This window comes from Epinephelus lanceolatus, chromosome 3, assembly GCF_041903045.1.
Source record: "Epinephelus lanceolatus isolate andai-2023 chromosome 3, ASM4190304v1, whole genome shotgun sequence".
Lineage (NCBI taxonomy): Eukaryota > Metazoa > Chordata > Actinopteri > Perciformes > Serranidae > Epinephelus > Epinephelus lanceolatus.
In genome coordinates, this window is record NC_135736.1 from 18,911,597 (window position 1) to 18,933,546 (window position 21,950).

Sequence of the window (21,950 nt, forward strand, 5' to 3'; positions counted from 1 at the left end):
CAGCATTGAAGGGATGTTACGGTAAATGTTCAACATGTTGAGTTTATTAGTTTTTAAGTTATTCAGATATTCAGATTCTGTGTGAAGACTTACCAGAAATGCAAAACTCATCATTTGTCAGTTTTAGCTGATGGAGTGCGTATCTCTTTCTCACACACATACACTTGTAGAAAATATTCATGCATCAGTGACAAACGGGCCATCATACAGTAGCAGATACGCTAAACATCATTCGCCCTCACTGTTAGAGAACTCATTGATTTCATTCATGCAGCCTTGTTTACTTAATTCTAAGTGGAATTCACCAGTCATTTCATGAAGTGCACGACGTTCAGACAAACAAAAATCTCTTTAAATATTTGCTCATTTTTGGTGAGGTGACCTGCCAGCAAGTTTGTGTTTTTCCTTACTTTCAACAAATCCCGTGAAAAGACCAAAACCTATTCAAACCACACGAGTGAGCCACACTGTCACTGGGTGGCGTGTTCCTTCATTATGATGAACACACACTCAGCCCCCACCCCCCCACCCCCCCCCACAAACAACATTGGCAACATGACTACAGCCTTGCATGTGTCCCCTTTTCAAAGATCTACAATAGAAGCCAATGGGCTTGGGACTGAGAGTCACACACAGGCAGGAGAAACTGGAGAAACCAGCAAGTACTGAGAGACAGACTTTGCTCATTTTGGTATTTTCATTGGATTTGTTGAAAGTAAGACCAACTAGAATCTCACCAGCCCCGTCCTTTAAGCTTCAAATCTCTTCTTAAGTTCAGACACTTTGATTAGAGGCAGCTCCTCCTCCTCGTGCTCCTCTGAGCGGTTTTTCCCTTCCGATACATTCAAGTCACATGGCGGGTGAGTTTGTGCGTTCTCTCTGCTCCAAAGCGTGTTGCAGGGTCTCCCAGATTCAGCCAGTGGCTTGGTCCTGGACTTCACCTGAAAGCTCTGGCTATGCGCCTGAGACTGGAAGTGTGCTACAGCAGAAAGCACTTTAGGAGGAGTGGGGGTCTGTTTCAACTTCTGCTCCTCTTTTTTCACTGCTTCTTCACTCTTTGTTTCCTGACCTGCTGGAGGTTTAGGGTCAATGATGAGACTTTGGGGCCCTGGAGATGCTGTGAGTTTCAGATTGTCCTCCTGTTGCTGCTGCTGCTCCTCATCATTGGGATGATTTAGTTTGTTTAAAGATTCTTCCACCTCTTTACCTTTCTCCTCCTGCTGCTCTTTTCCCTCTTCCTCTCCTGCTTCATCTTTCTGCATTTCATTCGCTCCGTCCTTCTCCTGTCCCTCAGCTATCTCCTCACTCTGACTTTGCTGATCTTCCTGATTTTCTTTCAACCCGTCATCCTCACACTTTTCAGCCATTTCTTTCACAGGGTCCTCTCCTAAACTCACTCTCTTTTCTTGACTCCTTTTCTCTATCTCTTCCTCTAATTTCACTTCCTCTGAGTTATTTCCATCATATACTTCTTCTTCTTCTTCTTCTTGTTTCCCATTTATTGCAACCTTCACTTCTTCCTGTATCTCTCCTACCTCCCTCTGTCTGCTTTCTTGCTCCTCTATTTCACACGCTGCCTGCAGACTCTCTGTCTCCTCCTTCTCTGGCACGCTGGTGTCCAGGCAATCAGAGTCTTCCGTCAGGTCTGACAGCTCCTCTGTGGTTTCCAGATTCCAGCTGTGCAGGCTGCCACTGCCGCTGATGGACAGGGACAGGCTCTCCTGGCTGGGGTTGGCTGGAAAACCACACTGGAAAACACAACAGCTAATGTAAGACCAGAAATCACATTCACATTGTGTGTGTGTGTGTGTGTGTGTGTGTGTGTGTGATCTTCTTACCTTTGTGATATAGTCATGGCTGTCTGGTCCAAAAAGATCCAGGCTACGTGTGCCGTACAGCAGGCCGCGGTCGTGGGAGCTCCGGGAGCTGAGCGTGTCAAAGATCTCCCCCAGCAGATCCATCTCCTCTGAGTCACATAGCATGGAATCTTCCCCTTCTTCTTCATCCTTCTGGAGCTCAGAGTCAGGCTCGACCACGGGGCCAGACACAGCTCTGATGCAAAGAGATAAGCAGGAATGGCACAAACAAGAACATTTATACATGTATTGTTATATTTACCCTGGGGTTTTCCACATTTCTCCATCTCTCAGTTTCTCTCTGACTCTCACCCATCCCATGTGTCTCTGTTGTCCTGCACATCCTCCTCGTCTCTGGGAGCCCTAAGTTTGTGAGCAGGCCGACGGGGGCGAGACTGACATGAGGCAACATAGAGTAACGAGGCAAAGAAATAGCAACGCAACATTCCCAAACAGAGGTGACAGATATTGGAGGGAATCAAAATAAAGCAGAGCATAGAAATGGAGCAATAAAAGGTGCAAACAGCACAAAGAAGCAGTGCAGGACAGTAGAATAAGCAGATTGGGTAATGAGGAGGGTGAATGTGTATGATGTCTGTTACAGTTTTATAATATTTAAAACAGATATGTGATTGTTTTGAGACAGATCTCACCTTCCCAAAGTGTTGTGTGATTGGCAGGCGGTTCTGCAAGCAGTCAGACTGGGCACGGCGGTGTGACATAGATCCTCCCCTTTGTAGGGAGTGTTCGTCATTGTGGACCTGCATTACACACACACACACACACACACACACACACACAAGGAGAAGTATTATAGTAACACCACTGCAGATTTTGATTCAATTGAAGCATGTGCCCACATAAACACTGACCCACCTTGTGCATCAGCAGGTTTTTCAACCCAGACTTGGTGAGACCTTTGGCCTGGGAGAGATTAAAATCATTGTGAACAGAGTTGTTTTGATAACACAGACTATATTCACTCGCCCTCCTCCCTGCAAAAACACCTTGGCTCACACTCACCCTCATGTTTGCTTTGGACTTCATGTTAAGGATGAGGGCTCCTCCCCCTTTCTGTCAAAAGTACAAGGGCGTCAGTGTTGCACGTTTCAGCAAGAGGGGAACAAACTTCAAACTGTTTCATTAAAAATGAAAGCTTACCTTCAAATTACCAACTAGCTGTTGATAAGATCTGCCTCTCCCTGTAAACACACAGAAGCACAAAGGGAAGAGGATGAGTGTTAAGTGAGTACTAGGTAATTAGACACATGCACACACACACAAATACACACCTGCAGCTGTTTCACACTTTAGGATCTCCTCCTCAAAGAGATCGTCTGGTTCCGTCCCTTTGTTTAGAATATCCAGGCGACCATCAATGAACTAAAAAAGCAAACAAATATTTGATCATTTTTAATTACTAGAATAAAATACATGAGAATGCTCACTCGTTAGCAGTAACCTAAGGATGACCAGCTGACTTCACAACTGATTTATCAGCACTTTATCATGCAGCATACAATTCTGTGGCTTTTATCATGTTAGACATCTAAACACCAGGCCTGAAATAGCAACCAACACATAGTCTGTGAAATTAAGAACCTGCATCAAACGATGTCGGAGACATTTTCTCTCGGTCGCTTTGGTATATTTCCTGAATCATCTTGCAAAACAATAAATGCACTTCTAGGAAACTATTCGTACAAACAGCACCACACATTGTCTTATCTGCACAAGCCTGTATCTTAATCAAAATCTCTAAAGTAAATATTTATGTCAATTTCAGCAGTACAAAGTCACACATTACTGAATGTGGCAGATTTGATTGTGAGAGTTGGACAGGATTCCCATTTACACCTTTACAATTTGTACTTTAATTTGTTGACAGATCATGCCATTGCAATACAGAAAAGAAAAAGACTGTTTTACAGCACTGCATAGCACACAGGACAAAAAAAGAAAATGCTCCACACACAGGACTGACAGGAATTTTCATCCCTTGAAACCCCTCAGATCAGTTCTGAGCTCGGTAAATTAGCTTTTAGTTTTTTCACCCCACATAAATGGAACAAGTTGCAAGAGGTATTTAAACTGGACAGGTATGTATCTGTAGATCATTTCAAGTGTATGCTAGATGATATGGTTGTTTTACAGTGTTGCTGCTTTGGTTAAATGACAGACATGATTTCCTACATATTACTGTTTTTATTGTTGTTGTTGTTATGTATATGTCCTTAAATTATTTTTAATGTTTTTTATTGCTGTTTGTAATTCTTGATAGACACTGCTGCTACTTGTTTTGTTTTTATGGACTTTTTTTCATCACTTTATCGCAATTAAATATCTGCATCCTTCTGGCCCATCGAATGTTATCTCAGGGCATTGCTGTAAAAGAGCTCAATGCTTAGTCAATTTTCCCTGAATAAACGATGGATGATGAAAACAGGAAACACCCCTTGGGCAGAACTGTACATGCACTGCTGTATGGAGAATAGCACTGACATTCCTGTCTGTCGCACCACAGATTCATCGCAATGGATACCTTTCCTTGCAATGCATCGTGTAAAGAATTTTTTTGGAATGTCTTATCCATGAGATAAGATGCACCTGTGAGCTATTTCAGAGAACTGGTTGATCATTGGTTGATCTAATGCTTTATACATTCACCTGCATTATTGAAAGTCAAGACTCACCTGAGAACAATTCATCAATTTAGGACACATTTACAAAAAAAAAGTCTAATAATGTGTAGATAATGTGCTTGACACATAATGACAACCAGCCATTTTGCATGTAATGACCTATGCAATTAATTCATGCCTGATGTTTTTTGGGGGTAAGACTGTTCAACACAGAACCAGTATAATACATTCTGATCGACATTACGCTGGCATTTGATAATGTAGGAAACAGCAGACAGTTGTACATCATCATTTGTATGAGTTTGCCATACCATTGTAATTTACTCAATGTGCACAAGTGACTCGATGACGTGGAGGTTGAAAAAGTAGTTTCAATTCTGATTTGAGAAATATACCAAAGCGACTGAGACCTGAAATTCTCTGCCCAACTAGACTTTCTCCTGTGTTATAATGGCAGTATCTGTCCAGCAGAGGGCAGTAATCAGCATGAGGCATAGTGTGTACCTGTTTGAAGGACTGTAAATGAATGGCACTCTGCAGGAACTGCCTCATACTGGCAGACTTGTGATCTAGAAACAGTTCCTCACTGAACCACATCTCACCCTCCTGCAAAGGAAGACAGAGATAGTCACAACAGAGTCCAAAAAATATACACAGGCACGTAAAGCTGCCCGTAGAAATGACCCATAGAAATGCAGAGAACACTTTAGTGCTGTAATTTTTATTGAAAGAAACTTAAGTGTTAAACTCTGCAAAAACTGTTTTGAGTGACTGACCTTGTGACCCTGCAGAGCGTCCCTGTAGCCTCCAAACAGCAGAGCCTGAGCCTTCAGGAAGGCCCTTGAGACACCACAGCCAGGAGACACCGCCTGACGCTTCAAACACACCTTCAGCTCGGACATCTGGAGACATATGCACATTTATGTCTGTGATATAAATCAAGAGCAACTGCTGCTGCTGCTCAATAACTATGATGAAGACAACACCATTCTGCTACAGAGAATAACCTTTTTGTCATTTTGCCTTTGTTAGATTGTCAATTGTAGACAGCGACAATAAAAAAATCTAGCAAAAGCCCCTGACTGTATTTTTGGAGCTATTTTAGGAACTCTCAGTCTTGCTATGTTTCCGCCAGAGGAACCACGGTCTAAATTTGGTTGCTCTGCAAAAGTTTCTTGCCCCAAAATGTCTCTGCTCTGGTGGTGGTACTTTCTGATTGTGCAGGGGCTAGTAAGGCTGAGTTTTAAATGGTGATCATCACTGACTAGTCCCAAGTGTGAAGCTGCGACAACGTGTGTACTGTGTACATTGTACAGTGTACAGAATATATTCACACAGTAACCATCAGCTGCTTTGCTTCCTATTTGTTGAAGTTGCTGTTTTTACATTTGTTGTCAGTCTAATTTTCCTGATCTTCACGCCCCTACAGATGTGGTGTAAACGCAAACAGGAGTGCATAAAAGGCACTTTTACTTCCTAGTTTATTTCCTGTTGGGCCATATGTCACCAGGCCACCTGTGCCCTTTAACTAACAAGCATCTGCTGATTCTGTGGTACAAATTTCACTTAAATAACTCTCCAGTCATACTCTCCTTTCTATAAAAACAGTTAAGTGTTAAGTGAGAGACAACAAAAAGACATATATGATTACACAAACCTACACACGGAGCATTTATTACAGAAAACTTTTTGTTACCACATCTGAAGGTATCCTTTTCATGTCGTCAAAGGGGGTTTCCAGAGTGTTTGTGTCCACATTCAGAATTACGACTTCCTCCAACCCACGACTCCTCACCCTCTGTCAGACGGACACAGAGACACAGTATGATCTCTTGGGTGTGTCAGACTGTAGGGACAAAGCTGGTATATTCAAAGGTTTGGTAATAAAGTGACTTTAGATTGTTTTAATCAGTAGTTTACCTCAGATAGACTGGTATGGACCCCTATCAGGTAAGGCATAGGTGCACTGTAACCAAATAAAAAAGTGTGAGTACACTGTAGGTGGGTAGATTGATAGGTAAGGAGGTAAGTAGGTAGGAAGGTAGGTAGGTAGGTAGGTAGGTAGGTAGTTAGCTAAATAGCTAGGTAGGGAGAGAGGGAGGTAGATAGGTGGGTAGGTAAGGAGGGATCTTGGTAGGTAAGTAGGTAGGTAAAGAGGGAGGTAGGTAGATAGGTGGGTAGGTGAGGAGTGATGTAGGAAGGTAGACAGGTAGGTAAGAAGCAATGTAGGTAGGTGGGTAGGTAGGTAAGGAGGGATGAGGTTAGGTAAGGAGGGAGGAGGGAGTAGGAAGGTAGGCATGGGGTAGGAAAAAGTACTTATGTAGGTAGGTAAGTAGGGAGGTAGGTAGAGAGGCAGGTAAAGAGCAATGTAGATAGATAGATAGATAGATAGATAGATAGATAGATAGATAGATAGATAGGTGGGTAAGGAGGGATCTTGGTAGGTAAGTAGGTAGGTAAAGAGGGAGGTAGGTAGATAGGTGGGTAGGTGAGGAGTGATGTAGGAAGGTAGGCAGGTAGGTGAGTATGTATGTCGGTAGGTAAGTAGGGAGGTAGGTAGACCGGCAGGTAAGAAGATAAGGAGGGATGAGGTTAGGGTAAGGAGGGAAGTAGGAAGGTAGGCATGGGGGTAGATAAGTATGTACGTATGTATGTATGTATGTATGTAGGTAGGTAAGTAGAGAGGTAGGTAGAGAGGTAGGTAGTTAGGTAGGCAGGCAGGTAGGTAGGTAGGTAGGTAGGTAGGTAGGTAGGCAGGCAGGTAGGTAGATAGATAGGTAAGGAGGGAGGAATGTAGGTAGGTAGGTAGGCAGATACATAGGTAAGGAGGGAGGAATGTTGGTAGGGGGGTAGGAAAGTAGTCTTCTTACCAGCAGTAATCCAGTAGATGGGGTGGGAGGACAGGGATGAAGATGTGTTGCCAGTACATGGGGTATAACACAGCACTGAGTGCGTGCACACAAGATGTCAGCTACACACAACACAAAATGGACGACTGTTAAAGTCAACAACATGCAGGACACAAAAGTCTTTTTGTGCGGCCTGCCATAGGCCACATATGGTGGTCAATTTGTGACCTCAAGGCAGCACAATGGAGGTTATTCTGGCTGCACTGAGTTTGGTTTCCAAGTAGCTGCATACAGCAAAGTGGTTTCTGTCTCCAATAAGGTTTTGAGAGAGCGAACATGCCTCTTTAGACAGACGTAAAAATAAAATCCTACAAAAATAAAAGAACAAAAAAGTGTGACTTACTGTGCTGAGTTTGCTGGCAAAGATGAGGATGCGTCTCTCAAACAGCATGCTGGCATAGAGCTGGAGAAGGTTCCCAACATCTACTGCCACAATCAGCTCTGTCAAGTTCCTCTGGTAAACCAACACACACACACACACACACACACACACACACACACACATTAGTTTGAATGGGCAAAATGTACAAAACCCCACCTGCTGTATAAGACAGCAACCATGAGTTTAGTTTAATCTTCCATACTCACATTTTCAGGGATGGAAGGGAGACTTCTGGGGTCTGGAGCGATGAAATATGGAATCTGGTCAAAACGAATGAAACAAAACACAATTAGAAAACTGGGAGAAAATTAAAAGAAGTGTTTTTGCTTTCAGCAAGGCATGCATGCATTATAGTTTACAGGATCAGACTTGAGGCTTTCATTCCAAAATTTCTTGCTAGATGCAAACTAATATGTAAGCCAATGTCTTACTAAAACACAGCCTTAAAGTTATAGTTAAGATTTTTATGAAATCAAATCCTATTTATGGTAATCTTCAGTATTCGGCATTTATCTGCGGTAGCCATTCAGGGTATTTGCATTCAGTAATTACCACTCTATATATAAGTTTTCATTGTTAGTGGCGGACTCCGCCATTCCCACACTGAATTCTAATTGCGTTTACTAACTTAATGCCCTATCAGAGCTGTATCAAGTTACTGCTAAGGCAACCAGAATTCTTGGACCTATAGTATCAGACCACACTTGCTGTTATCAACCATATCAATCAGGGTTACAACTTTTATCATATTTTCTCAATTTTGACACCACATTATTGTTTTCAATGTTTCTTTCAAGCCGATGATTTCTTATTTTGGAATGAAACTCCCAAGCAACTATCCACAAAATACAACCAGCTGTGGCTTTTGGCCACTTTGAGGCCTTTCTCGTAGGACAAAACATTTACTGTGGGCTCAGTACAGTCATGGGTTATACATGGGTTATGGATACAAACAGTCAACAGTTCCAAAGGTCACAATGAACAGCAGACATTAGTGCAAATTGCATTAGGTTTGGCTTAAACATTGGATTAGAGGGGTGAGTGACAAGTTTTTAGTCCGCACACATCAGTTTTAGCCATCAAGCAAAGATAGCTGAATCTTTCCAGCAGGGGTTAGTCTGTATCCGCTTGGCCGCTACTCCAGACCACATGAACCCCTTTGGGACTCACCCCCTCTTGTCCCTCTGGGTGTCCAACAGGATGAGACACCTCTGTGCTGACCAATAGCTGCTCTCCCTCAGAAAAAAACACAACACACTAACCACTGACAAAAAACAGCCATAAAGTCAAGTGTGACTCCTGGTTCTCATTGGATAATTAGAGATTTACCATCTGCAGAGTGACAGACCCAGCTGCCAGTGGTAAGGGCTGCTTGTAGAGAGCAGCCAGCAGTGCTTTCATCTCATTGGTCTGTTGAGAACATGATGGTCGTCATGTTAATGATACTCACACTAGAGTGTGCAGATTACAGAGCAGAAAGATTACACATGAGTAATGAAAACTCACCTGTCCTTTTGAGAGGCAATCAGCCAAGTTGTTGAGAAGTTTGTAAAACACTTCAAACCAGGGAAGATAACTGCAGCCAAATTCAATAATAATGGTTTTAATCATGATGTTAAAGGCATGGTTCAACTTGACAATTATGAAATGACAATTACTCTTTCACTTCAGACATCCTCACACAAATGTACCTGAGTATGCACAGGCAGGTATGTGTGCTGTTGGCGAGACGACAAAAGCCAAACCGCTGGCATCCTTCAAGGTCAGTCAAAACAAAAGTAAAGTGCTGCACGGCCACTCCCTCCCTCGCTCTGTGCAGATGAGAGTAGTGAGAGGCAGGCATGTGAAAAACAAAATAGAAATGAAACCTGGAGTAAAGAGAGTTTATACTTACCTTTGTATGTCATACGGGAAGCAGAACCTGGGTAATGTTTGACAAGACTCCTATCATGGGAAAGAAATGTGTAAAATGAAAAGTGAGAAATAAACTCAAAGTCTAAAAGACAACAGCAATGCTAATGGCTCTGTGAGACTACTGAGGCACAGCAGTGTTTTGAGTCAGAATGCTAACATGCTCACACTGATGCTAATGTTAGGCAGGTACAATAGAATCTAATAAACTAACAAATTAGCATGAACCACAAAATAAAGCTGAGGCTAATGAAAAGGTCAGTAGTTTCGCAGGTATTTGGTCATAAACCAAAGTGTTGGACAAATTAATTAAATTAGTAGATAAAATTTCAGAAGATCACCAAAGTTATTATAATTCATAATGAGGCCGACATGACTGTCTGAACCACATTTCATGCTAATCCACCAAATAGCTGTTGAGACCTTTTACTCCAGATTACAAACGTTACTACAAACTTACCCAGGTGGCACTGGATGTCAATATGGCGTCAGAAAGACATTGGACTCTTACATCAGACAGATGTAAAATTTTGGGTGGAATGAAAACGATCCCATAACATTTTTAGAATTTTTTGTCATGTGGATGATAAAATTATGATGTTCTGCAGACGCTGGGTTTCGTTCTCTATACCTTACGATTAAATGTTGTTATCCTGTGTCAAGATTACATTATCATGAGATGTTTGGAAAAGTGGTTTGATTTTAGTTACTTAACAACACAACTTAAAACCAAAAAAATATCAGTGTCATCTGTCGTCAATACTGTACCTCAAAATGACACTGGTATTACATATGTCCTGCCATTAAATTTTGGTCGCCTGACATCACAACCAAAATCAACTTTATATCAACTTTATATCATCTTTAGACTTAAGACTTTCCTTTTCGATGAAGCTTATAGTTAGCGCTGGCTCAGACTGAACCAGCCCCTAGTTAGGCTGACATAGGCCTAGACTGCCGGGGGACCTCCTACAATACACCTTCGCTCCTTCTCTCTCTCTCCTTAGTTTCTGAAAAGTTGGTTCTTCTTCATTTGCTAACATTCACGTCCTATTACTGCATGTCACAAACTCGGCTTCTTTTCCGGAGCCTTTGTGCTCCACTGTCTCGCAGGTTAACTCATATCGCAGCTATGCCTGGATGGTGTATCGTGGTTGTGCTGCTGCCGTGGTCCTGCCTGATGCCTCCTACTGCTGCTGTTATCATTAGTCATACTTACAACATATGCCACCACAATTACTAATATTGTTATTATTATATTATTACTAAAATTAATGTTATTGTTACATTGTTGTTACATTTTGTCACTGTACATTTATTATGTTGATCTGTTCTAAGTAAGTAAGTAAGATACATCCTCTGAGGACAACGAATGCTAAAAATTCATGGCAATCCATTCAATAGTAATTGAGATATTATAGTCTAAACCAAAGCGATGGGCTAACACTGCAATCCCTTATGAACATTTTAACATGACAACATATCCACAAATTATGATACTATCATAGGTTTCCAGGAGCAGGAGACATGGGTGGCTACCTCATCACTGAAGTCCTCTGGAAACTGAAACAGGACACCAGGATCTATAACATTAAAAATAATGAATGAATACTTGAATGAATGAACCTCATGGCTAATACTCCAGACAAACTTTATTCACAAAGTACATGTAGAGAAGCAAAATCTTTTCAGTGTTTTATAGGCAACAGTGAGTGAAATAGAAAAAGATCCAGTTTATGTGGTGACAAATGATCAAAATTGCAAATGACACAACTTACTTGTCAATAAAATGTATTTAGTATTTTAAACCCTTTCATTTCACACCCAGCTGTTCATTGTGTCACATTACCACAAACCCATCTGGTTCAAGTGTGACTAGACAGGCTGTGTGGTTTTTCTGATCACATGACAGGAAGTATGAGCAACTCTCAGCTCAGCAGAAACACCTTCATATACACTACGTCTTATCATCTTATCCATTATTTCATAAATTAATTACTGTTGCTTTTTAAGTGTAAAGCAAATGTCAGATGGTGTTTAACTGTCAGATTGTTGTGGTGGGTCATGCAGCAATCAGATTGTTGTGGTGGGTCATGCAGGAAAATGACAAGAAGAAGGTGCAGAGAGTCACGGGAGGAATTTGAGGAACAATTTTAATCAACTTCTCTGTTGCTGACAACACACTCTGCACGTCTGAATGTCTCTTTAACACACAATGCACTTGTTTAGAGGCCAGAACAGGCTGGGAATTAGTCATTTCATATACTACATCGGCTCATCAACAGAGGACTCACCTTTGTCTCTGGCTACAGGACAAGTTGCTTCAAAGAACCAGTAGAACGTTCGCTCAGGGTTTTGTCTGACAAGAAAGAGATTCACAGCTTTGATGTGAAATTGTACTCACACCAAAACATGTTGAGACATTGCTGTGAAGCTGCACAACATTTAGCATATTACTCAAATCAGGGCCATTTTCAATTGACACCTCCTGCGACCAAAACCTCAGTGGGGAGGAAGTTTTAGAAACCTAACAGCTAAACTGATAATTTTGGAGCCTTTTGAAACAAAAATCTCAGATCAGAGATTCTCAAAGTTTTGATGACTGAGTGTCATTTTAGGGAGCAGAATGAGGGCTGCACAGGAACACACTATGACTTTTCAGTGACTTTTCATACAACTTTTTTAATTACATTTTTTACGACATACTAACATTGTATAAAGTAATGTAATCTATATAGCACTAACATTACATTCTAGTTTTCCACTTTTTAATATATTTGGAAGTAATGAAATAGAGACTGTGTGGTGTTTAACGTTAATTCACAGTTATCGAGCAATGGCTTCTGTTGTGGTACAACAACACTACTTGTAAAACCACACACAAAGCAGTACAGCAAAAAACTAGAACCAGTAGTAATAATAATGTTTGTTAAATTTATTTGTGATTATGATTACATTTGCTAATAATTATTTCAGACGGTTCGTGGTTGCCTTTCACGAAACAGCACATTTTTTCTTTAAATTTTTATCAATATATGGGGCGGTGTGTTAGGGTGATGTGTCCCGCCCAATAGATATATATATAGAGACTCAAATCACAATTTCATAAAATGTAGAAGATTTTGCTCTCAGGAAGTTATGAAACAGGTATCTTGTTAAGGACAAAGGTAAACTGGGATATATCCGTTAGAGACAGGTGTCGTGGTGTAATGTAACTAAGTACATTTACTCAAGCACTGTACTTAAGTACAATTTTGAGGTACTTTGCTTCAGTATTTCTGCTTTATGCCACTTTCTACATTTACTGTGCATTTCAGAGGCAAATATTGCACTTTTTTTGATACTATATATTTATTTGATAACTTTAGTCACCAATTACTTTGCAGATTGACATACAAAATATCAATCAAGTAATAAAGTATGATGTGTTATTAAAGATCAGACTATGGAGGGATTCACAAAGTAGTTTAAATCAGCTTGATCTTGGCCAGCTGCAACATTAAAGTGATGAACATATTAATGCATTAATAATTATGAAACAATCACTTCAAACTTGAAGTGTGAAATCTGTGAAATCCCAGACTAAACTCCCTTTAATTTAGAGAACTGTTAAAACAATCTGACAGCCCAAGAACTTCAGAATAATATGCAGAAGTGGGCCATTTTACATAATTAGTACTTTCACTTTAAATGCAGGACTTGTAGCCTACTTTTACCAGAGTAGTTATACACTACTTTACTTAAAGACCTGAGTATTTCTTCCACCACTGGTTGAGTGTGATTACTGTAAAATATTCAAATAATGGTCATATCCAACAAACAGATGAACATTTTACTCTGCTTTGAACAAGAACAGGTCTACCACGAAGTGTATGGCAGGCAGCACATAAAGGGCAACACAGTTGCTGCAGGAAACTTCCTGTGCAGTTGTGAGAGGAAGTAATAAAAACCACAAGAACAGAATGACGGGCAGAGTGATGATGGAAGGTCGAGCCAAAATGACAAGATTAACTCACCTTAGTCTGGAGCCCATGTTGTCTAGATGTGTCTGTGTCCATGTGTTTGTCCAGGAGGGCAGAGGTCTTCAGCAGGTGTACCAGATGATAGTCATACCTCGGATGTAGCAGTGGTGTGAACGGAGGCAGACAGCGGCGGTAGCAGCAGTCTGCGCAATCAGCGCAATCGAAATGACAGAACACTTCCTGATCTATGTCAGTATGTGTGTTGTGTCAGTGTGTGTGTGTATGTATTTGTATGACGTCTGTTATGAGACCACCTCTCAGAGCTGTTAGAGAGTATTTATATCACCTCTGTTAGATTTCCGTTGTTGTCTTTTAATAGTATTTCCCCTTCTTTTACCTTCATAAGAATTAGATATTCTCTTCTGCTATAAAAATTATACGCCATCAGGTCAAGAGATAGTTTTTAGCTACAAAACACAAATCCTATGTATCTGCATCAGCAGCTGCAGGAATAATCAAGATATAGAGTAAGTATCTCTGATCTTTGACCTCAGTGAGATCTGCATTAAAAAAATTTCCCATCATTTCTTCACTTTTGATGTCATTTTTCATTCATCTATATAAGTAAGTATTTCTGACATGTCACAACAGAGCATTTGGTGTGATAGGTGTCTTAGTGGAAAAGAGGCAACAACATGTTTCCACATCCTGCTCACAGAGGCTCTAAACTTACAGATCTCGTCACTGCCTCCCAGTGGTGTTTATGCGAAACTGCCTAATCTGTGGACGGTGCATGTCTCCATTTTGGTTTGCCTTCGTACTGTGACATCTAGAGTAAAACTGGAAACTGAATCTTAATACTCTCTTTGGTCTATTTCAGTCAAATACAGTTTTGGAAAGGCATTTCAGAAATACTTAAATCTACAGTGTAAGGGCTAATTATCTCTTCTGTTTGTATTTCATTTTCAAATGTATTATAATTCAAAGTGTATCACACAGAATAACATCAAACAAGCAATGGGATATCTTTTCCAACAAATTTATTTCAATCAATGCCAAATTAGACAAGTGATCAAATTTGCGTGAGTTGAACAGTTTTATTGAATATTTGGCCGAGGTACTGTTGGACTGATGGTGATAAATGAACATCAACAGAAAGCTACTGACAAAACACCACGAGCACAACTGTGTTAGCTACCTCTATATGAGCACCAAGATGGGAGAGTCAGTTTAGTGTTGTGAATCGTACTGTGGCTAGTGGAGAAGGGGCTGCTGATGAAAGACAGAGGGGAGGCATAGAGAGGGATTACTGAGAGAGGAGAGCAGAGAGAGGAGATAGTGTGATAGAAAAGCCAGAGAAAGAGGGCAGAGTAGGAGTGAGATGAGTGGATGGATGGTTGGATGGAGTTATGATGAGTGCAGTAGAGAAATGACGAGTGATTTTTAGCCTTAGGCCACCTCCTCTTCTCCCTCCTCCTCAAACTCTCCCTCCTCAGCCGTGGCATCCTGGTACTGCTGGTACTCGGACACCAAGTCGTTCATGTTGCTCTCCGCCTCAGTGAACTCCATCTCGTCCATGCCCTCGCCGGTGTACCAGTGGAGGAAGGCCTTGCGGCGGAACATGGCGGTGAACTGCTCAGAGATGCGCTTGAACAGCTCCTGGATGGCCGTGCTATTGCCGATGAAGGTGGCGGCCATCTTGAGCCCGCGGGGCGGGATGTCGCACACGGCCGTCTTGACGTTGTTGGGGATCCACTCCACGAAGTAGCTGCTGTTCTTGTTCTGCACGTTGAGCATCTGCTCGTCCACCTCCTTCATGGACATGCGGCCGCGGAACACCGCTGCCACAGTCAGGTAGCGGCCGTGGCGCGGGTCGCAGGCTGCCATCATGTTCTTGGCGTCGAACATCTGCTGTGTGAGTTCGGGCACAGAGAGGGCTCTGTACTGCTGGCTGCCTCTGCTGGTGAGAGGGGCAAATCCGGGCATGAAGAAGTGCAGACGAGGGAAGGGCACCATGTTGACGGCCAGTTTGCGGAGGTCAGCGTTGAGCTGGCCAGGGAAACGCAGGCAAGTTGTCACCCCGCTCATGGTGGCAGAGACCAGGTGGTTGAGGTCTCCATAAGTGGGTGTGGTGAGTTTGAGGGTGCGGAAGCAGATGTCATACAGGGCTTCGTTGTCGATGCAGTAAGTCTCATCTGTGTTCTCAACCAGCTGGTGGACAGACAGGGTGGCGTTGTAGGGCTCAACCACTGTGTCTGACACCTGGAGGCAGAAAAGGGAAAGGTCAGGGGGGATAAAAAGCCAGAACAAAAAATATAAAACACCAATAAGAATGTGACGTGATCGCTGTACCTTAGGAGAAGGCACCACGCTGAAGGTGTTCATGATACGATCAGGGTACTCCTCACGGATCTTGCTGATGAGCAGAGTTCCCATACCAGAGCCGGTACCACCGCCCAGGGAGTGTGTAAGCTGGAAACCCTGCAGGCAGTCGCAGCTCTCAGCCTCCTTCCTCACCACGTCCAGGACCGAGTCCACCAGCTCGGCTCCCTCTGTGTAGTGGCCCTTTGCCCAGTTGTTACCAGCTCCACTCTGGCCTTGAAGGAAAGGGGTAGTTATAATCCGTCCTTTGAATATTCAGCCTTACGCATCCTGAGAAAAGGTCTTAGTTTATCATTTTAACTGGAAAACAGTTTCACTTATCGATATCGAATACAGCAACTCTCTCTGGTATGCTGATAATTAAAATGGAATTTCATTTTCTCTGTGCAATAGAATCAATAGATCACATACCAAAGACGAAGTTGTCGGGTCTGAAGATCTGTCCGAAAGGGCCGGAGCGGACAGAGTCCATAGTGCCTGGCTCCAAATCCACTAAGATGGCCCTAGGCACGTACTTCCCACCTGGAACACAAATGCATGTGTCAATTTTTTTCGATCAGAAAAGAAACGACAGACAGACATCGAGTTTGCTTGTTCATAACAGCTCTGACCTGAAGCCTCATTATAGTAGACATTGATTCTGTCCAGCTGCAGATCACTGTCTCCATGGTAGGTTCCTGTTGGGTCGATGCCGTGCTCATCACTGATCACCTCCCAGAACTAGAGACAGGTCGATGGGATGGATCAGACATAAACCAGTTAATCACACAGCCTGAATTTACTGACATGTTAATAACTTAACACAGTGTAAAGGACATGCCCTGCACTTACATGGCATTTTACAACCTGCTCCACTTGTTGAGCCACGGCAGCTGATTGACAGAGAATTAACTGACGGTAAATTTAATGATTGAATAAATTTGATGATCAAATTATCATATCATATCATGACGTCTTTAAAGGAAAAATGCAAAATGTTTGCCTGTTCCAGCTTCTGGAGTATTCCAGTGTCCTCTGTTTGAATATTTCACTGTAAGTCAGACAAAACAAGCTATTTGAAGCCAATTTTCACTACAGATCAATCTCTGGTTCACAGATACTCTCAAAAGATGTGTTAATCTACATTTAAATGAGGCTACACTTAATATTTGCAGCAGGGATGATGGGAAAAAAACTAAATATGACCTAATAGGTGGGTGTTGAAAAACTGCATGCCGGCGTTCCAGTGCATTCGGAGCCACACCCCTCTCTCTCTAACACACACACACACACACACAGTTTAGGTGGTATCGTACATTTAAAGGGCATCAGCGACAGCAGCGGGGATGTCTCGGCTCGCCGCCGCCCATCCTAAAGGATGCTATTGTACGCTGTCCTCAGTCTTACACAACACTTTCCACTCCACTGTGTTGACCTATTTAGTGTTTCCTGTGGACAACATGGCCTCTGACAGTCGACACGTCGGCATAAACACCCACAAACTTGAATTCAACCACATAAAACCGAGCGCTGTTAACAGGTAGATCAAACGAGGCGGGCGCGTGCGTTTTACATACCTTTGCTCCAATCTGGTTCCCGCACTGCCCGGCCTGCAGGTGCACTATCTCACGCATGTTGTCGCTGCGGTATGGGGAGTCTCACGGAGAAACACGGGGGGGGAAGCTGACGACGGGCTCCGGTTCTTCTGCTGTTCGGTCCTGGCCCTCCCGGTTCAGTCGACAGTCTGGCTGAATGGCGGAGGAGCTCTGGCTGCGTTGGAAGCTTTCTGTCTCGCCCTTCCCTCCGTCCGCGGCTGCGCCGTTCATCCCGGTGCTGCAGCATGACGTCATCTCCATGGCAACGGGAACCGGGCACGGCCGGAAAATTGGCCTGCCTGGGCTGGCTCGTTGGGAGACCGGTTTTTGTTGGACTGACATGGGTGTGAGACAACACTGGGAGGATAAACAACCAGATTAAGGCTCCTCTTAAAGCTTGAAGCAGTTAAGTGTCTGCTGACATCAGCATGTGGAGGAGTTAGGCTCATGAATAAAGACGGAGCCTCAGTGTGATTCCAAAATGGATTCAGTTGGTACAATCCAGACTGTCTGGTGGGTTAGAAAGGCAATGTTTTGATTATCATATGACTACACTTTTGTATGTAACATTGCTTATATGGCACAGTTTGAGCAGTGATGTGTGGCCTATCCTACATGTGTCTTGGTGTGGACTTTCTTTAGTCATTTCCTGGATAATGAGGAGTGTTGGCATGACAGGGATTCACTTGTGGCATGGAACTTGGAGTGATAGTCCAGCCAATCTCACTCAAAAATGGGCCCAACCTAGGAGAAAGTGCAATAGTAATGTTTCTTTTTTTTTCTTTTTTCATTTATCTTTATTTGTTGTAGAGGGACAATACATTAATGAACATTTTAAAAATAAAATGTAAATGCACCCATTTGTAGCCAAAAGGCCAGAAGGAACATGGCTAAGTGACCTGGTAAAAAAAAAAATAAAATAAAAATACAGTAAAAGAATTACACGTCATAGGTACAATATTTAGAAAACACAGTGCACAGTGCGTATAGCCATTCCCATACACTCGGACATTCTCTGCCTGGACGTACATTGAAATGCATTACAGAAAGTCAGTTTTGTTTGGTTTTATGAGCTTTTTTGGAGATTTGAAGTTTAAAAATGGTCAAACGTGTGCATGGGGTACATGCAACTCCGACACAAGGTATCCTGAGAGGCTGGGTGACAAGGTGTATTTTTTACCCTTTCCTAAACCACATCTCAACCGAGAAAAGTGTCTCCTTTGGATAAAGTTGTGTGGTAACGTTAGACCACAACATCAACTCAACGTGAATAAGATTAACAATGATGTCTACATTAAGGCAAGACAACATCGTGTTTGAGGCAACATATTGTCACTTTGCTGGAAAGAAATATAAAGTTATCTTTAACATCTCTAGCTAACGTTAGCTAAAGTTAGCCTAATGTTAGTTCCTAGCTGCGTTGTTCATCATGTCACCTTGTTTGCTGGGAGTTCATTAGCCTATTTTGTTCTAGTTTTTGTACTTTGGTGATCGTACATCATTGTTAGCTGTTGTCCAAAGGGCTCTAGTAAAGCTAACATTAACTTCTGGAGCTTAGCTTTATTAATTTATCTGTAATAATCGCAGAGATAACTAAGGTTGGCAAACGTTATGCTGAATGATTTAGTGTAAATACTGTAGCACCAAACTAACGGAGAGACACTCTTGGTAAAGATGGTAAAAAGGCCGTTATCCTTTTCTCATATTCTGAGCCAAAAACCTTAACTGCAGTGGCACTTTAACTTGTCTTTGATGGCAACCGCAACGAGATGCGGTTCACAAGTGTACACTGTGACTTGTCAATTTTGGCTTGTAATTTAAGCTTTTCATCGACCTTCTAAACAATAAAATGATTAAAATATCCCCCCAATGTGTAGTTTAGGCCCTTTTCAATGACATCTGATCTTTATGTCCCCAAAAATCATCAGTTGCCTCCTGCGAAATGCCGTGTACTGTGACACCTGCCATAGCGCCAGCCACTGAATGTTGATAGTTTGTCCGAGTGAGTGGAGGGGGGCGTGGCTTAGCCATAGGTCAATTATGCTGTAGGGCAGTAAAACACATTTGGTCATGGTTAGGAAAAGATCATGATTTGGCTTAAACAATACCTTCTTTTTGTCACACAACCCCCCTGGAAAAGCAGCAATGTCTTCGTAAAGAAGATTACTGCTTTTTGTGCCACTATCTTGGCAGGAAACGCAGCGATGTCTTGGCATCATCCCCCACTGAAAAACAGCGACTGGTTGCTGCAAAACACTCACGTTTTATGCCTGAAAGCTGCTGGAAAACAGCATTTTTTCCCTAAATCACAAACAGTTTTGTAGTTTGTTGGTCTCAAACAGTGGTTTGCAGTAGACTGCAGCTGGGAAGGAATCCTGTTTAGGTGACACATCATCCATCATAACCTCCACCCCTGGAAGTCAGCTCATGTCATACATCACTTTAGAAATGTTGATATAAGTGTGAAATGTGCAAATGAAATGTATTTCATGGTTTGCAGAAATGTACAATGCCAACATTTTTTCTGGCGATTGGGCTGCTGACACTTACTGCTACTGTTATATCATATTTCTATTATTATTTTTATTATATTATCATATACTATCATGTTTTATTGTATACACATTATATTCTGCATATACTATCATATACAGTTATTAATATTAGTTTTAGTCATATTTCTACCATTATTATAGTTATTGGTAACATACAGTCACTGGCCGCTTTATTAGATATGCCTTGTAAGTACAATGTTGGGCCCCCTTTGCCTTCAGAACTACCTCAAACCTTGATGGCATAGATTCAACAAGGTGCTGGAAACATTCCTCGGAGATTTTGGTCCATATTGACATGATAGCATCACACAGCTGTTGCAGATTTGTTGGCTGCACATCCATGATGTGAATCTCCCGTTCCACCACATCCCAAAGGTGCTCTATTGGATGGAGATCTGGTGACTGTGGAGGCCATTGGAGTACAGTGAACTCATTGTCATTGTTGGGAATAGAATGATTTTATGTGTTTTACTATAAGTTGTGTTTCACTATATAAGTTTTAGATGTGTGAACAATGAGAATACTGAGGTGATTTCAGCTGATCTGAATGTGTTTGCTTTGCAGAAGTGGAGAAGTACAGGAGAGGAAGAGACATGAAGTCTGAGGAGCACATACCGCAATGCTTAGATAATTAGTTTCATATATGGTAAAAAGAATAGAAAGTGATGTACAGATAGTAAGGTACAGCACGTGTAGGGAGTTGTGTTGTTCTCTTGTCTTTCAAAACAGGAACCACGCCCCCGCCGCCAGCGGGAAGGAGTCAGATTAACAGGAGGCAGGGGCGTGGTGTGGTGAAGGAGGAAGTGGAACTGCCAATGAGAAGAGGACAACGCCTTGCGTGCACAATGACACTCTGTTACGCTCAAATATACTGGGTCAGGGAAAGGACAGGAGGTCAGACTTCGTGAACTGACACACCTTTGTTGTTCGTCAGGGACGTGAAGTTGAGACCCAGAGCTCTGTAATTTTATGCCTTTACTGCTTAATAAACTACATTAACTGAGACCGAATATCTTCTCCTATTGCTTCATTAAAGAACACGCAGGACTGAGCTCACACATAGCACATTGGAGAGTAGGATGAGACTCTTAGTCCAACATCATGTTCAAGAAACCAGTTCGAGATGATCTGAGCTTTATGACATGGTGCGTTATCCTGCTGGAAGTAGCCATCAGAAGATGGGTACACTGTGGTCATAAAGGGATGGACACTGTCAGCAACAATACTCAGGTAGGCTGTGGCGTTTAAACAGTTGGTTTGAAGGGGCCCAAAGTGTGCCAAGAAAATATCCCCCACACCATTACACCACCACCAGCAGCCTGAACCGTTGATACAAGGCAGGATGGATCCATGCTTTCGTGTTGTTTACACCAAATTCTGACCCTACCATCTGAATGTTGCAGCGGAAACTGAGACTCTTAAGACCAGGCAACGTTTTTCCAGTCTTTATTGTACAATTTTGGTGAGCCCAAGTGAATTGTAGCCTCACCCTCAGTGGCACCCGGTGTGGTCTTCTGCTGCTGTAGCCCATCTGCTTCGAGGTTCAACATGTTGTTGGTTCAGAGATGGTCTTCTGCAGACCTTGGTTGTAACAAGTGGTTATTTGAGTTACTGTTGCCTTTCTATCATCTTGAACCAGTTTGGCCATTCTCCTCTGACCTCTGGCATCAACAAGGCATTTTCACCCAGAGAACTGCTCGCTGGATATTTTCTCTTTTTCGGACTATCCTCTGTAAACCCTAAAGATGGTTGTGTGTGACAATCCCAGTAGATCAGC

The 21,950-nt window shown here is 42.3% G+C and overlaps 2 protein-coding genes across 3 annotated transcripts; both read right to left on the bottom strand.

The window, feature by feature from the left end:
* Nucleotides 1–22: 22 nt before the first annotated feature.
* dennd1c (DENN domain containing 1C) lies at nucleotides 23–13,900 on the bottom strand. Of its 2 annotated transcripts, XM_033624911.2 has the most exons (23): nucleotides 13,717–13,900; nucleotides 11,995–12,059; nucleotides 11,240–11,283; nucleotides 9,684–9,733; nucleotides 9,481–9,600; nucleotides 9,296–9,365; nucleotides 9,119–9,199; nucleotides 8,960–9,025; nucleotides 7,996–8,049; nucleotides 7,751–7,861; nucleotides 7,369–7,469; nucleotides 6,419–6,464; nucleotides 6,195–6,296; nucleotides 5,275–5,400; nucleotides 5,003–5,104; nucleotides 3,149–3,239; nucleotides 3,018–3,058; nucleotides 2,880–2,930; nucleotides 2,733–2,780; nucleotides 2,510–2,617; nucleotides 2,169–2,251; nucleotides 1,839–2,052; nucleotides 23–1,748 (listed from the first exon to the last, which is right to left on the bottom strand). In XM_033624911.2, the coding sequence occupies exons 1-23, from the start codon at nucleotides 13,731–13,733 to the stop codon at nucleotides 750–752; spliced, it is 2,790 nt and encodes a 929-aa protein (XP_033480802.2). In that variant the 5' UTR covers nucleotides 13,734–13,900; the 3' UTR covers nucleotides 23–749. The 2 variants fall into 2 exon arrangements, with proteins under 2 accessions (XP_033480802.2, XP_033480803.2); XM_033624912.2 differs by lacking the exon at nucleotides 8,960–9,025.
* Nucleotides 13,901–14,685: 785 nt separating this feature from the next.
* On the bottom strand, nucleotides 14,686–17,856 carry LOC117255471 (tubulin beta-4B chain). Its single transcript, XM_033624426.2, has 5 exons — nucleotides 17,601–17,856; nucleotides 16,656–16,764; nucleotides 16,456–16,566; nucleotides 16,015–16,259; nucleotides 14,686–15,924 (listed from the first exon to the last, which is right to left on the bottom strand). Exons 1-5 carry the CDS (start codon nucleotides 17,655–17,657, stop codon nucleotides 15,112–15,114), a joined length of 1,335 nt encoding a protein of 444 aa, XP_033480317.1. The 5' UTR covers nucleotides 17,658–17,856; the 3' UTR covers nucleotides 14,686–15,111.
* Nucleotides 17,857–21,950: the final 4,094 nt, after the last annotated feature.